General features: G+C 42.5%; 1 protein-coding gene across 2 annotated transcripts in view; it reads left to right on the top strand.

Moving 5' to 3' along the window:
* SLIT3 (slit guidance ligand 3) overlaps positions 1-16,054 on the top strand; it is a 574,817-nt gene that overhangs the window by 221,238 nt on the left and 337,525 nt on the right. The window contains exon 1 of one of the 2 annotated variants that reach the window (XM_056516503.1): positions 10,776-10,867. The exons of the other annotated variant lie outside the window; for it this stretch is intronic. Coding sequence (XP_056372478.1) covers positions 10,791-10,867 — 77 coding nt within the window. The 5' untranslated portion in view covers positions 10,776-10,790. Of the gene's footprint in view, positions 1-10,775; positions 10,868-16,054 lie in introns of those variants that run through there. 2 annotated transcript variants of the gene reach the window in all.

Below are 16,054 nucleotides of genomic sequence, written 5' to 3'. Positions count from 1 at the left end.
ACAGTATACGGCATTTGAGAAATGAATTGTGGCAGTTGTTAACACGTCTCACTCCTACCCCAAATTCCTGGCCCTTTCTGTAATACATATGCAAGCTGTTAACAGCAGGATGAAGAGTCTGCGTGCACTGACCACCTGTGTCTAGAGCCGGATCTGTATGTAAATTCCCTTTACGTTTTACAGGTTTACTCAGTGACAGGAATTCAGATTTACAGTGCAGACAACTCACACAGAAAACTTTGACTATGCCATCACTTGCTTTTGCAGTAAATCAAAAGGGGTAGGTTTCTTTCACCGTAATGCGGCCACGCTTTAGCACGGAATCCTATGGTGACCTAGTAGGCGTCGTAGAACTGCAGGAGCAAGGGAAGAGGATTTGTGGCAGCGACCCAGAGGTGGGAAACCAGCCATATTGTGACAAAAACATTTTAAAACTTTCATCAGACTCAATTTTTTCCTTTCTGGATGTATTTCTGTTTATCAAGAACTCTTTGGTTCATTAAAAGGGTTTTCTTGGCAAATATAATATTTGAGTACTGTATTAGCTTAAAAAAAAAACGACTGGTGTTAAAAAGTTAAACAGATTTGTAGATTACTTATTTTAAAAAAAATCTTAATTCCAGTACTTATCAGCTGCTGTATGCTCCACAGTTCTTTTCTGTCTGACCTCAGTGCTCTCTGCTGACACCTCTGTCAATGTCAGGAACTGTCCAGAGTAGGAGCAATCCCCATGGCAAACCTGTCCTGAGTTACAGCTAACAGGTCAGCATGTGCCTGCTTTAGTGTAAAATCTAGAAGTAAAGGGGTACTCCACTGCTCAGCCTTTGGAACGAACTGTTCCAAAAGCTGAAGCCGGCGCCGGGAGCGCGTGATGTCACGCCCCACCCCCTCAATGCAAGTCTATGGGAGGGGGCGTGACAGTCATCACGCCCCCTCCCATAGACTTGCATTGAGGGGCGGGGCATGATATAATGAGGGGCGGGACTATGACATCACGAGCTGCCGGCTCCTGCATTCGGAACAGTTTGTTCCAAACGCTGAGCAGTGGAGTACCCCTTTAAATGTTTAATTTTATGTAAAAAAAAAACTAAACCGGTAAAAAAAATAATAATAATAATAAAAACTTTTTATTAATAAGCATCTCATTTAACTTTTAATGTATATGGACGACTTGACCAGACTAAAAAAGTATTGTTCCTATAGCATAATAATAATAATAATGATAATAATAATAATTTAAAAAAAAAGTTGTTGAGTTTCTTTATTTTAATGGAGTCCTACGCTGTTCATATCTTCCCTGTCCTTCAGGTCACATGGGGTTGAAGGCCATTAGATAAGGCCAGTTAGTGTCAAATTCATTTAAGAAGTTTTGACAGCTAAATCACAGGTTTTCAATAAAATGTTTACTTGAAGATCCTGTATTTCCAGATGTGTGACTTGCTTTGATATAGTGAAATGTGATGCACAGAGTACTGGGATCATGGCCGGCAAGCAGAGAACGCAGGCATTCACCGTCATTGGTGTTTGAACTGGCAAGCATGGATGAAACATCATGTACTGATAGATGGACCTCAGAGAGAATGTCAGCATATAATGCCTTTTATTTCCATTATATTCAGGGTATCAGTAAGCAATCTAAGTTAGCATGTTTCCCCATGGGCAGGCAGCAGAAAGTTGCTGCCTGAGCGGAGACTGTACGTTCCGCCCCCGAAGATTGATCTTGGGCCACAGCAGAGGAGCAATATTCTAGCGGTAAAATGCATACCTGCAGACATATTTACCCTGTTCTGTTAACATCACATGAAGTCAAAGCGGTCTCACTGTACATAGTGACGTGTTCTCATTGGCCCAGATTTATCAAACTGTGTGAGAGAAAAAGTGGAGTGATTTTCCCACAGCAACTAATCACAGCTCAGCTTTCACTTTACCTCAGCTAGTTACCTGAGCTGTGATTGGTTGCTGTGGGAAAATCACTCCATTTTTTTCTCTCACACAGTTTGATAAATCTGAGCCATTGTGTATATCCCTAGGTGTTCTTCTAACATCTGCTCCTTCTTTAAAAAGAAAAGCATGTCGGTGTCACTGTGGGTCAAAATATGCTCTTGGCCCCTTTTAACCTCATTTTATGGGTTAATGTGCTGACTTTCCCTACCACCAAGAGCTATTAATAATGTGGCTTGATGCAGGTCATCATGTGTCAACGTCAAAAGCCTTCCCGGACCTTATTAGACAAATGGCCCCTACTACAGGATGTCTCTAATATGGCACTACATCCTTTAGGGGACGCGTTTCACTTGCCTTTAATGTGCACATGCTTATCATTTGTCAAGGGGGAAATGTAATGGCATATTGCAAATGGGCTGTGAATTACGTAAACAGCTCAAAGGCAACTCTAAAACTGTGACACATCTGTAAGGCCTGTGTATGTTTATCACAGTGTACCGTATTGCATCATGCCGGACTAGGAGTAAACAAAGGTTCTATGCTTATTGTCAGACATAGGTGACAGCCTTGTGAACAGAGGTAGTGGGGCAGTGTACAAAAGCCAAGCACTTCCCTAATACAGATGTGATTGGCCTCCATTTGCTGCCATACAGTGGAGAAAAAAAGTATTTGATTATCTTGGATGTCTAAGAAATGATCAGTTTATCATTTTAATGGTAGGTTTATTTTGACATTTAGAGACAGAGTAGTAACAACAAAGAAAAACACATTTCAAATCATTTTAATTCTTTTTATTTTCCTTTTTTTTTTGTGGGAAAAAGCAAGATTTCTGTTTCCCAGGAGTCTTTTATACAGGTAACATGCTAAAAAAGAGGAGCACTGTTTAAAAGTGAGTGTTCCTAATCTCCGCATGTTGCCTGTATAAAAGCCACATGTCCACAGAAGTAATCAATGAGATTACAAACTCTTCACTATGGCCAAGACCAAAGAGTTGTCCAATGATGTCAGGGACAGGAATGTAGACCTTCACAAGACTGGAATGGGTTACACGAGAAGTTTGTGTGATTATTCACAAAATTCACCATCAATCTCACTTGGTTGGGGACTCCATGAAAGATTTCACCTTGTGAGAAGATCATCAGAATAGTAAGGAATCCGATCACTACACAGAAAGATCTTATCACTGTTGTCAAGGCAGCTGGGACCATAGTCACCAAGAAAACAATTGGTAAGACACTAAAACGTGATGGATTGAAGTCCTGCAGCGCCCACAAGGTCCTCCTGCTTAAGAAAGTACATTTTCAGGCCCGTGTGAAGTTTGTCAATGAACCTCTGAATCATTCCCTTTAAGAGAGTGCTCCTAATCTCAACTTGTTACCTGTTTAAAAGACACCTTGGGGCCAGAAACCTTGCTAATTAATAGGGGATGCTATACCTCACAAATACAATACAATTCAGCATAAACTGTGAAATAATTTCATATTGTCCTATTGTTCACAGTGCTCTCTGCTGACACCTCTGTCCATTTTAGGAACTGTCCAGAGTAGGAGCAAATCCCCATAGCAAACCTATCCTGCTACGGACAGTTCCTGACATGGAGCACTGTGGTCAGACAGAAAGGAATTCAAAAAGAAAATAACTTCATGGAGCATTCAGCAGCTGATAAGTACCGGAAGGAATAATATTTTTTAATAGAAGTAATTTACAAATCTGTATAACTTTCTGGTACCAGTTGATTGAAAAAAAAAAATGTTTTCCAGTGGAGTACCCCTTTAATGGAAATGGCATTGGAGACCCAATAATAGGATCATAGTTAAGAAGTTGCAAATATCATAGCAGGATGTTCACTGTCACTTACGGCTAAATTGTTCCCTTGTGAGGATTTTATGTCGGAGCAGCGCCTCTGTGTGAACTCTGCATGTGGGAGACACTCACAAGTTTATGACTGGCTCCACATTATTAGATAATTATTAATTTCCAGGAAAACCAAATACCAAATATCATAATGAATAAGGATAGGTTTACACTGTGCTTTGCATTCTGTTGAAATATCCTTTTTATAAAAAATAATTTTTTTTAACATTTTTTAACAATAGGAATGCAGGATAGTTCGAGGATAGTGTCATTAGGACGTGTGAAGATTTGGCACCTTATAAATGTAGCTTCCTTTTAAAGTCAGGGGACTGGGAATGAATGTCAAGCCGGAAAAGTCTCTCCAAAAGGAAAGAATACCCATTTGCAGTCAGCTGTTTGTTTGTTGTTGTTTTTTTTGTTTTAGTTTTTTTTTTAACCTATTGTCAGTATAGAGGTTAGATAGATTTTTCGTCTAATTACATTTTCACAATTAAATCTGTAGCTGCAATACATGTAGTTACAGACACACACACACATATATTATATATATATATTTATTTATGCCATTTGTTATCTGGTGTTCTAATGGTACAGCTTTCTACATGAGCTTTACCACCACACATGTCTGTTCCCTTATAGAACTGTAAGGCCCTTTCACACAGTGGTAAGTAAGTCAATAGCTGAGCCAGATATTTAAAGGACATCTGCAGCAAAAAAAAACGTATCCCCTATCCACAGGATGGTGGAAAAGTGTCTGATCGCGGGGGTCCCCCACGCGATCTCCTGCACGGGCCCCTTCATTGCCGCTCTATGTGAGCGGCTAATGCGCTTAGCATCAACCGATCGTAGCAGCCCCCTACCCATGCAGTTCTATGGTTTGTGCCTCCCTGCCTCTCCCATAGAGATACATGGAGGAAGCGTGTCAGCCGCCACGTCACGCTGCGGCCGGCCTCCTGCACAGAAGAGCCGTGGCAGAGCTGTGGCCCCGTGCAGGAGATCACAGGGGTCCCAGCGGTCAGACCCCCCCGCAGGATAGGGAAAAGTTGTCTATTGCTGTAGATGTGCTTTAAGCATTTTGCGGAACTGCCATTAGCTAATAAAAGTTGCAGAATTTTTATTTATTTTATCCACAGTATGTTGAGATGGAAACACCCCTTTAATTCCATACACTGTTTTACTCGATTTAATGCTGGTATCAGCCCAGATGTTTAACCATGCAATGCATGCTTTCTCCATTATTGTTAAAGGGGTATTCCATTTTTATATCAACTGGCTCCAAAAAGTTAAACAGATTTGTAAATTACTTCTATTAAAAAATCTTAATCCTTTCAATAAATATCAGCTGCTGAAGTTGAGTTGTTGTTTTCTGTCTGGCAACAGTGCTCTCTGCTGACATCTCAGCTTGTCTCGGGAACTGCACAGAGTAGAAGAGGTTTGCTATGGGGATTTGCTTCTAAACTGGGCAGTTCCCGAGACACGTGTCATCAGAGAGCACTTAGACAGAACAACTCAAATTCAGCAGCTCATAAGTACTGAAAGGATTAAGATTTTTTAATAGAAGTAATTTACAAATCTGTTTAACTTTCTGGAGCCAGTTGATATATAAAAAATACGTTTTTTCCTGGATAACCTCTTTAATGATATACATGTAGGTAAGTATTTATCAAGCTTGACTACCCAGAATCTATCACTAGAGCATTTACCAAAAAAAAAAAAAAAAGAAATCTGTACAAAATCAGGTTCTTTGACCTTCCAAGTCAGTTAATTGAAATATAAAATTTTGACAAGCAACCTGGTATTATTAATATGTTAGTGGAATGTGTCTACCGCTCACTTAATAATCATGTACAGTTACATTTTCCATATGTTACTCAAAATCTTCCAAATCTGTTGTACTCCAAAATGAAATGAAATGTATTCATCTTGTGCTGGGAGAGATCATGAATTTTGAGAAATTTCCTGTTTTTACAGCATAATTCTCTCATAAGGAGGGAGTTTCCTCTGGTTTGAGCTGTTCTGAAGGGATATGAATTAGTAATCATTTCCTCTTTGGGGCGATACTTCATTGTTGCAAAATGCCTAAATGATGTTAGTCAATGTATGTGCTGAAAGCAGATGTTAAACTACCTGCACTCGGTAATTTGAAGCTGGCTTTCCCTTGCAGGGTATGTTAGAGATGCTGTCATGATCAGAGGCCACTGGAATTTGGGATCTAGCTCTCAATCCGATGCAGTGTAACTGAGTGGTGAATTCAGATTTCAGCAGTCGATGTCAGGGGGATTTTTACTGAATTCTGTACACGAGTTGTGTTCACTTTGAAATTTGGCTTGAGGGTTTAAACATTAACGTTTTCTGTCAAATCTTGCAAAACATTTTTTTATAGTTAAATAAGTAAAAATAAATAATCAAAAAAAAAGAATAATAAAAAACAATGTTTTAGTTTTTCTGTTATATACTTGTTATGGCACCTCCTAATGTTCTTTCTCAAAATGTCTACTTAAATGTATACATATTACCTGGCAGCCAGTGACCTTAAAGGGGTACTCTGCCCCTAGACATCTTATAAGATGTCTGATCGCGGAGGTCCCGCCGCTGGGGACCCCTGCGATCTCTCCTACAGCACCCCTGTTTCTCATCTGCACAGAGCGAGGATCGCTCTGTTGCTGATGATGGACAATGCAGGGGACGGAGTATCATGATGTAACGGCTCCGCCCCCTGGTGATGTTACACTCCACCCCCCCAAAACAAGTCTATGGGAGGGGGCATGGTAACAGTCACGCCCCCTCCCATAGACTTACATTGAGGGGGAGGGGCGTGACCACACAATACTTACTAAACAGTTTTCCTCAACTATACCGTCGTATGGGGGAAATGGAAGAAATTATTTTGCAGCCCCCGAAAATGTGCTGATGTCAGGTCTGAGAGCTTAGAGATCTAGAGTTTGCTATGAGGTCTTTCTTTCTACACCTGTACACAGCCCCTGTAATTCTCTCTGTTAAACTTACTTATCTATAGCCTGTGTGAGCATCTGTCAAAGTATGTCCTCCCCTCAATCCACTCTTAAAGGTGTATTCAGGGATTTTTTTTTTTATAAATGACTATGCTACAGGGACTGTAAAGTTGATGGTTTTTGCAACAATATTTATTTTTAACAGCATACAAAATGAGTCAGGTCTCGTTTTTTTCCAGGTTGCAGTGAGCCGAGATGTGACTCACTAGTCAGGTGATAACAGGGAGCCCATCTGCTTCAATGGGTGGAGTGACTGCTGGGTGGGAGAGAGATAATTTTGCAACAGCTGTAGGTATCCTGGTTAGAAAACACTCATCTTTTTAATGGAATGCAGCTCATTTGCGTTTCAATAGGTGGGGTAGATGATGTATAGGAGGGAAGAAAGTGACCTCACACTTACAAACTATGGAACTATGGGATGTGTTGTTTAAGAGACTGAACTCCAACAGGAAATATCCAGTTCACAAAAAATAGCCACAGCATTATGGTAATCTCACAACTCAGCCATTTAGCTCCAAGACAAGCTCAGATCTTTCCTAAGTCTGTCCATTACTGTCTGGCAGGTACGTACTAAAATCACCTTATGGTGGATAACCCCTTTAACTTTCGGGTACAACTCACTCCTTTTTCCTGCCACTATCTTTAAAGGGGTTCTCCGGTGCTTAGACATTTTATCCGCTATTCAAAGGATAAGGGATAAGATGCCTGATCGCGGGAGTCCCGCCGCTGGGGCACCCCGTTTGTAATCAGTCCCCGGAGCGTGTTTGCTCTGGGTCTGATTACCGGCGACCACAGGGCCGGCGACGTGTGACGTCACGCCTCCGCCCCCGTGTGATGTCACGCTCCGCCCCTCAATGCAAGCCTATGGGAGGGGGCGTGATAGCTGTCACGCCCCCTCCCGTAGGCTTGCATTAAGGGGCGGAGCTTGATGTCACACGGGGGCGTAGGCGTGACGTCACACGCCGCCGGCCCTGTGGTCGCCAGTAATCAGACCCGGAGCAAACACGCTCCAGGGACTGATTACAAACGGGGTGCTGCGTGCAAGATCACGGGGGTCCCCAGCAGCGGGACTCCCATGATGAGGCATCTTATACCCTATCCTTTGGATAGGGGATAAGATTTCTAAGCACCGGAGAACCCCTTTAACAATGATAGAGCGGAAAGTCGGTCTGACGGACTTTTCGTAGCTCTTTCGGAACAGCAGCTAGATGGTCAATTGTGGTTGTGTAGAAAGTTTAAACAACTTTCTACACAACCACATTTTCTTACATTTAATAAGAAAATGTAAAAGAAATTGTGCAAAAGTGACCTTGCCTTTAAATCAGGTATTCCCTGAGGACATGTTCACTGAAAAGCGGTTGTCCACCATGACTACCTCTTTAGTTGCTCCCCGGAGTGTGATATATATTAATAGTCTGCCTTTAGCTTCAATTCTTTATTAGGATTTGGTAGGATAAATCTAATAATTTTTTTCAGTATAGTTTTCTTTTATGTTTGACCTTCTTTACACGGTATGCTGACACACTGCTTTGTACTGAAGGTAATTTACTCCACCTACAATACATATTGATTTCTTCCTGTTTACCAATCCCCAAGAATCCAAGAGTAACGAAAAAAAAAATAAAACATGAGACAAAAATAACATACAAATAAAAATCGACTTGTTTATTTCCTAGTTCCAAAAAGCTGGTGGCCAGAATCCAGTCTTTGAATTTTTTTTTTTTGTGTTATTATTAGAAATGAAAAAAAAAGAAAAAAGAAAATCATTTAAAAAAGAACTGGGCTTCTGGAAAACCCCATTAAAGAGTACTAAAGAGTACTTGTCACTAAACAAACTTTTCTAAACTAACTCAGGCTATGTTCCCTAACTACTCCTAACACCCCTTAGAAAAAAATTTCAGAGCTTTAAAAAGCTGTGTATCATACCTTTATTCTTGCTCACATGTGAAATCTTCCAGCAGAAGAAAGTGGGTGTTTCCCAGCAGGCATGACATCACTGAAGCCTGCTGGGGGATCAATTCCGCCCTCCCATTGTTTCAGTACTGTGATGAATTGAGGACCTCAAGCTCTGTGCAGCAGTTTTCAATCTGTGCTTTTTTCAGTGAGGCTGTGTTCAGCTTTTAGTCTGTGCAGCATTCAGTGAGGCTCTTTGCAGCTGTCAATTAAGCAGAGAAACACTTGCTGAGTTTGGTCTCATGTCTGATTTTGACGGCCAAGTAGGGAGACCCCTGGTGGCCAGAAGTATACAGTAGAAAAACTAAGATAAAAATTTTTTTTTGTTTTTTGTTTTTTATGGAATCCAATTACAAAAGTTATTTATTTGGCATAAGGAATCAAATATTAAAAATTACATTGCTCCCTCCCCAATATACAGTAAGTGGCTGATATACTATACAGATCAAGTGAACATTGCATCAGCTTTCCTGAAATTTCTATAGCGTCGATAGCAAAAACAAAGAACATTGTAGCAAAGAGGATAGCACATAGGAAATTATTTCCCAGTAATGTTACTTTATTGTTCCCCAACTAGTTCTTGCATGGCTACCATCAATAATTATTATTATTAAGTAGGTTTGGTGCAGTCAGTTGGGTCCATGGGGCCCTGAGATGAGGCTCCCACAGATAAGAGGAGCCCACATTGCACCTCTTGCTACTTTTTTGCACTATATGGTGCTATTATCCATACTTTGTTATTTTTACTTACCCTGCTACTGTTATAGTTTCCTGCAATTAAGTGGTGAGGGCCCAACTCTTTTTACTATGGGGCCCCATGAGTTTTACATCCTTTAGATTTTTATTGTGCCTTGAAGGCAGCCATAACATGTGGCACTATCCTTATGAAGTATTTGTATATCTATGGGTACTATGATTTAAATGCTTTGTGACCGACTTGGAAAATTAGTGATTTGAACCTTTGATAAGAAAAAAAGGAATATGCAAAATTCTGGATAGTTTTTGTCTTTAGTAAGTGCCTGTAACAGGAGCAGCTCTCAGACTGTTATGGTCTAAGCACGGTGTCTTCAGTGAACACATTGTCAGGCTTAGACCATAACATTGCAAAACTTCAGTTCAGAGGAATTAACACTTTCAAAGTTTAGCCCCTGTTGTTAAAAATTATATCAAAATAAGGGATTTTTAGAATTATTTTTTAGATTTTTTTTATCATCGAGTCTTGATACAGAGGACAAGACATTTAAAAACTAATAAAAACACAGTTTTTAAAGGAGGAAAAAGACAAAAGTTAAAATAGCTAATGGATAAATTCAGATAAATGCAGAGAAAGACAGTTGCTTGTTCAAACCTGAAGGTGTCATTGTACCTAATTGTACTATCCATTTGGAGCCTTTTTGGGCTAAAATCCTTTTAACATTGCCCCCTCGTATTCCCATACTGATTTTTTCTATCCCTCTTATTTTTAAGCTTGAGGGATCACAACTGTGACCCTCCCTGAAGTGTCTTGGTAGGGTTTTCAAGGTGGTACAGTCTTGCTCACTATGTATATCCTTTTAAGGACAACGGGCGTATGCATACACCCTGCATCCCAAGTCCTTAAGGACGAAGGGCGTATGCATACGCCCGTGGGAGTTCCGGTCCCCGCCACTAGCCGGTTGGGGACCGGACTGGTATGCCTGCTGAAATCATTCAGCAGGCATCCTGGCACATCGTCGAGGGGGGTCCTGAGACCCCCATGTCGGCAATCGCAGAAAATCGCATGTCACTTCATACATGCGATTTTCTGCTATTCCGGGCTGATGGGGTCTCTGGTGACCCGATCACCCGGACAATAGGGATGATCGGAGCGGTCAGTGACAGCCCTGATCATCCTGAGGGCTAGGAGCGAGGTTGCAGTGCTGCAGTCTCCTCCTATCCCCTGCCATTGGTCAGAACTGATTTTGACCAATGGCAGGGCAGGACAGTGGGTTGCCATGGCAACCCCCCGTTCTGCCCACCCCTGGATGTCGAGGGGAACATGGAGAGAAGATGGAGGCCAGTATCTGGAGGAGAAGATGCCTGGGGACCCCGGATCGTCGCTGGAGACTGCAGAGATTATGGCTCAGGTAGGAAAATGACAGTTGGGGGGGGGAATGAAAGTGAAAGTAAAGTGATCTTTACTGTGGCAACCACTAGGAAGGCCAAACTGCAACTCCCAGCATGCCCAGACAGCCAAAGGCTGTCTGGGCATGCTGGGAGTTGTAGTTTTGCAACATCTGGAGGGTCACAGTTTGGAGACCACTGTTACAGTGGTGCCTAAACGGTAGCCCTCCAGATGTTGCAAACCACAACTCTCAGCATGCCTAGACTGCCAAGGCATGCTGTGAGTTGTAGTTCTGTAACATCTGTCCCCCCTTTCTGCCCCCAGTTAAATATAGGCCCCCCCTTTCAGCCCCCACAGTTAAATATAGGCCCCCCTTTCAGCCCCCACAGTTAAATATAGGCCCCCCTTTCAGCCTCCAGTTAAATATAGGCCCCCCTTTCAGCCTCCAGTTAAATATAGGCCCCCCTTTCAGCCCCCACAGTTAAATATAGGCCCCCCCCTTTCAGCCCCCACAGTTAAATATAGGCCCCCCTTTCAGCCCCCTTAGTTAAATATAGGCCCCCCTTTCATCCCCCACAGTTAAATAAAGGCTCCCCTTTCAGCCCCCAGTTAAATATAAGCCCCCCTTTCAGCCCCCACAGTTGATATAGGCCCCCTTTGTGCCCCAACAAGTAGTTATAGGCCCCATGTACCCCCACAGACATACTGCCTCCAGACATACACGGTATATGGCTGGAGGCAGTATGTCTGTGGTCTGACCACTGCTCCTCCGGTTCGGGGCTTCGGATCAGAGCAGTGGGCCCCCAGACTGGAGCAGCGGTGGTTGGAGCATTGAAGGCAGCCTGCTGTGGTTACCTTCCTGGCCCGATGTCAGCCACGCGTCTTCCAGGCAGCTCCTCCGCTCCAGTTCTTTGGGGCGCCGCTTTCTTCTGACTTCCGGGCCGGCTTGCCGCGTCATAGCGCACCGGACGTGTGGCACGTTCGTTGCGCTAGTACCTCCCGACGGCCACTGCAGTTTTTTTTTTTTTTAAGTGGCAGCGGCCTTCGAGGTATGCGCGGCAGGGCCGGGGCCCGGGAAAGAAGGTAACTGACTGACTGATTGTACAGAGTACGGTCAGTCAGTCAGTGGAAAATGACAGGCCCCCCAGCGGTCAGTGAGTGACAGTCACTCACTGACTGACAAGGAGTAAAAAAAAAATGTCGGGCCCGGGCCACTTACGGGAGTACCGGCTGTACCCCCCTGATGGCGGCCCTGTATATACATATATATATATATATATATATATATATATATATCAATGTGCATAGAAGATAAGTTCAAAAACAAAATACCCGCACTCACCATAAGATTAGCGACAGCCGGCTCCTAGGAATATATGATGGTTAGACCAACGGAACGGGGACCATGCTGTAACAGGCGCTCAGGTGTGAGGCGATAACCGGTTATTTTGCGCTATATGCGCTTCATCCGGCTGGATGAAGCGCATATAGCGCGAAATAACCGGTTATCGCCTCACACCTGAGCGGCCGTTACAGCATGGTCCCTGTTCTTTTGGTCTAACCATCATATATTCCTAGGAGCCGGCTGTCGCTAATCTTATGGTGAGTGCGGGTATTTTGTTTTTGAACTTATCTTCTATGCACATTGATTTTCTCCTATGTTCGGATCTTCACAGCACCACCATAGCTGACGGCTTTTTCAGACCCGCCTCCGTATGAGCTGTTCGATTGAAGTTTAACCCTGTCATTTCTGATTCAATCGCAAGTAGTGCTATTCCTTACTTCCTTACTCACCCTAATATATATATATATATATATATATATATATATATATATATATATATATATATATAAAATATTATTATACATACAGATGTGTACAAATTGTTGGTACCCTTCCATGAACGATAGACAACGTCGGGTTGTCTGTTGTTCATGGAAGGGTACCAACAATTTGTACACATCTGTATGTATAATAATTTTATATATATATATATATATATATATATATATATATATATATATATATATTAGGGTGAGTAAGGAAGTAAGGAAGTAAGGAATAGCTGCTCCCTGAAATAACTTAAAAGTAAAAAAAAATTATGAACATTAACTGATGAATCATACATTGCTTGTGAATTGTGGGTTAACAGAATGATTTTTAGGGTGGGGTCATACAGGAGTGCATCCGGAGCGTATGTGACGCTGCAGATGCGCTGCCGGCAGTCACAGAGCTACAGCAGAGCAAGCTCCCTGCTGCTGCCATAGCTCTGTGTGTCCACTGGTGACTGCCGGGGAGAAATCCACAGTCACGAGCGGACACACAGAGCCACGACAGCAGCAGGGAGCACGCTCTGCCATAGCTCTGTGACTGCCGTAATGCACCTTCAGTGTCAAATACGCTCTGGAGGCGCTCCCGTGTGACCCTACCCTAAAAAACTAAACAATGAAACTGTCCTGGACAAAAATGATGGTCCATGAACTTAGTATTTTGTTGCACAACCTTTTGAGGCAGTCACTGCAATCCAGTGATTTCTGTATCTCTCTATGAGACTTCTGCACTTATCTACAGGCATCTTGGCCCACTCCTTATAAAATACTGCTCCAGATGTCTCTGGAGTGACGGGTGACTTCTCCAGACTGCATGTTTCACCTCCTTCCAATAGGATTTAGATAATGGCTTATAGAAGGCCACTTCAGAATAGTCCAAAGTTTTAACTTTTAGCCATTCTTATGTGTTTTTAGCTGTGTATTTTGGGTCATAATCGCGTTGGAGGACCCATGACCTGCGACTGAGACCAAGCTTTCTAACACTGGGCAGCAAACTTGGCTCCAGAAGGCCTTGATAGTCTTACGATTTCATTACACCCTGTACAGATTCAAGACACACTGTGCCAGATGCAGCAAGGCAGCCCCCAAAACATAACCAACCCTCCTTATTGCTTCACAGTAAGTACAGTGGGAGAGATTTATCAAAAATTGTCCAGAGGAAAAGTTGCTCAGGTGCCTTTACCAACCAATCAGATCGCTTCTTTCATTTCTTAAAAGGTCTCTGAAATATTAAAGATAGCTATCACGCCCCCTCCCGTCGGCTTGCATTGAGGGGCGGAGCGTGACATCACACGGGGTGGAGGCATGACATCACACACTGCCAGGTAGTCGCCCGTAATCAGACTGATTACAAAAGGGGTGCCGCGTGCATGATCGCGGGCGTCCCCAGCTGCTGTTACCCAGCACCATGCTGACTAGCTGCATCCCTGGAAGGTCGACCGCTGTAACTCCCTTTTAATGCACCGAAGAAAATTAAAAGAATTGTTTTACACTGCAACCCAGTGAGTAACGTCCCTATTTTCTACTTCTAGCATATGTGTGAAAGCTTTAATTCCACGGGACTCGGAACCCAAGAGGTAGCAGTGTTCATTCTCATCTAGCAACTGCATGGATACTACACACCTGCACAGTGTTAATGAAGCAAGTCCATACACAAAAGGGTTAAACAGGGGTAGTTGTGCCGACTATCTTGCTTCTGAACAGTGATATATATAAAAGTGCTGACTTATATAGGGCAGCAGGGGGCAAGATATATAGAAGCACTGCGGGGGGCCAGACATATACCCCCCCCCCCCACAGCGATTCTATATATCTTTCCCCACCGCAGCGCTTATATTTGAAAACCCCGCCGGGAGCCCTGAATAGCTCCTCTGTACCGGCTATTCAGGGCTCTTGGTGGGGAGTTTAAAAATTAAAGTAAAAGAACACTGTACATTGCTGGGGAGGAGCATGCCGCCCGCTCCCCTGCATAATAACTTCTGATCTTAATAACTTCTGATTTCCTCAGCCCCTGTACTACTGCCCCCAACATGGAACAGACCCTGATCCATGATGGGGGTAGTAGTGCAAGCAGTAATGTAGTCTGAATTTACAGAGACAGACAGCTGTGTGAATGCAGCCTTTAAACATGTTAAATTGTACAACTTGTTCAAATTCTTTTTGACCCATTTATCTTAATCTGTTCTGTGTGTTTGCCTCTCCCTTTACTATCTTTAATTGGATGTTTCTGTAATTGTCTTGGCAATACTGCCTGTCAGGGCTGAATACATTTTGGGCGACAGATTTAAACCCGTGCGACACAAAAAAACAGATACGGGCAACAGATTAGTAAATCGGGGGGAAAAGAATGCAGAGTAAAAAGAAAAACACTCCACCTTAAACACTCGGGTTTTAGTAAATCAGAACCATTGTCAGTTTATGAATCTTCACTAACAGATGTTTCTGATACCATAATATTCTATAGCTTTGTGTCTGTGGTGGATTGTATTTGATGTGTAATTTAAGCTTCTTAGATTCTATGACTGTTTATATCATTTTAAATAGCCACAAAGACTATGGACTTGATCTGTCAGTAGAGTCTACAGATGTTAACCATTCCAGCCTGTGTCTTTAGCAATGTTTGAACTCCAACTAATGGATATTATGCCTAAAATGTGATTTACAGTAAAGCTTGGAAAGCCTCCATGATTCTTAAGGAAGCCGTATATCTCCGGCTGTTTGCAGCATGTTTACTAGATGTTAAACACTGATATTTACACAGTACTTATAAAATAAACACAGTAAGACAGTCTGACCTGATGCTGGTAAATTGCATGTAAGTCTCGGTGCTGATCATAGCTCCGTCTCTTTCCCAGCTCCACCCACTTCTTGATAATTTCATTTCCCGCATGCTGGAAGGAAGAAAGATGAATATTAAGTGGTCAACATGATTGTGATTAAGCTCCGTAATGCATTCTTCATCTGGATCCCAGCTGGTGGAGCATCTCAATTACTCCTCCAGCTACATCCCTAGAGATACTGGCTCATTGATGTATTAAATAATACAGGATGATACAGGTTTAAAACTCTCCAAATGTTCTACGAAATGTGTCCTTACTCCAATCAATTATTAGATCTTAATGAAGGCAGGTGAAATTCATTGACAAAACTTACCAAGACACCACCTATGAGTAGCACATACTATGTGATCATTTCCAGAGGTTATAGGGTAGTGGAGAAAAGAAACCAAACGCCAGACAATGTGTCATGTTCTGGAGCTGATGCATGTACCTGCTGTGTCCCAAAAATAAGAGTTTTAACTTTTTTTTAAGGATTTAATAAAGTGGTACTCCATTGGAAAGCAAATGTTTTTAAATCAACTGGTGCCGGGAAGTTAAAC

This window comes from Hyla sarda, chromosome 4 (assembly GCF_029499605.1).
Source record: "Hyla sarda isolate aHylSar1 chromosome 4, aHylSar1.hap1, whole genome shotgun sequence".
Lineage (NCBI taxonomy): Eukaryota > Metazoa > Chordata > Amphibia > Anura > Hylidae > Hyla > Hyla sarda.
Note: the sequence above shows the minus strand (reverse complement) of the source record. Positions and strands in the feature narration are given on the sequence as shown.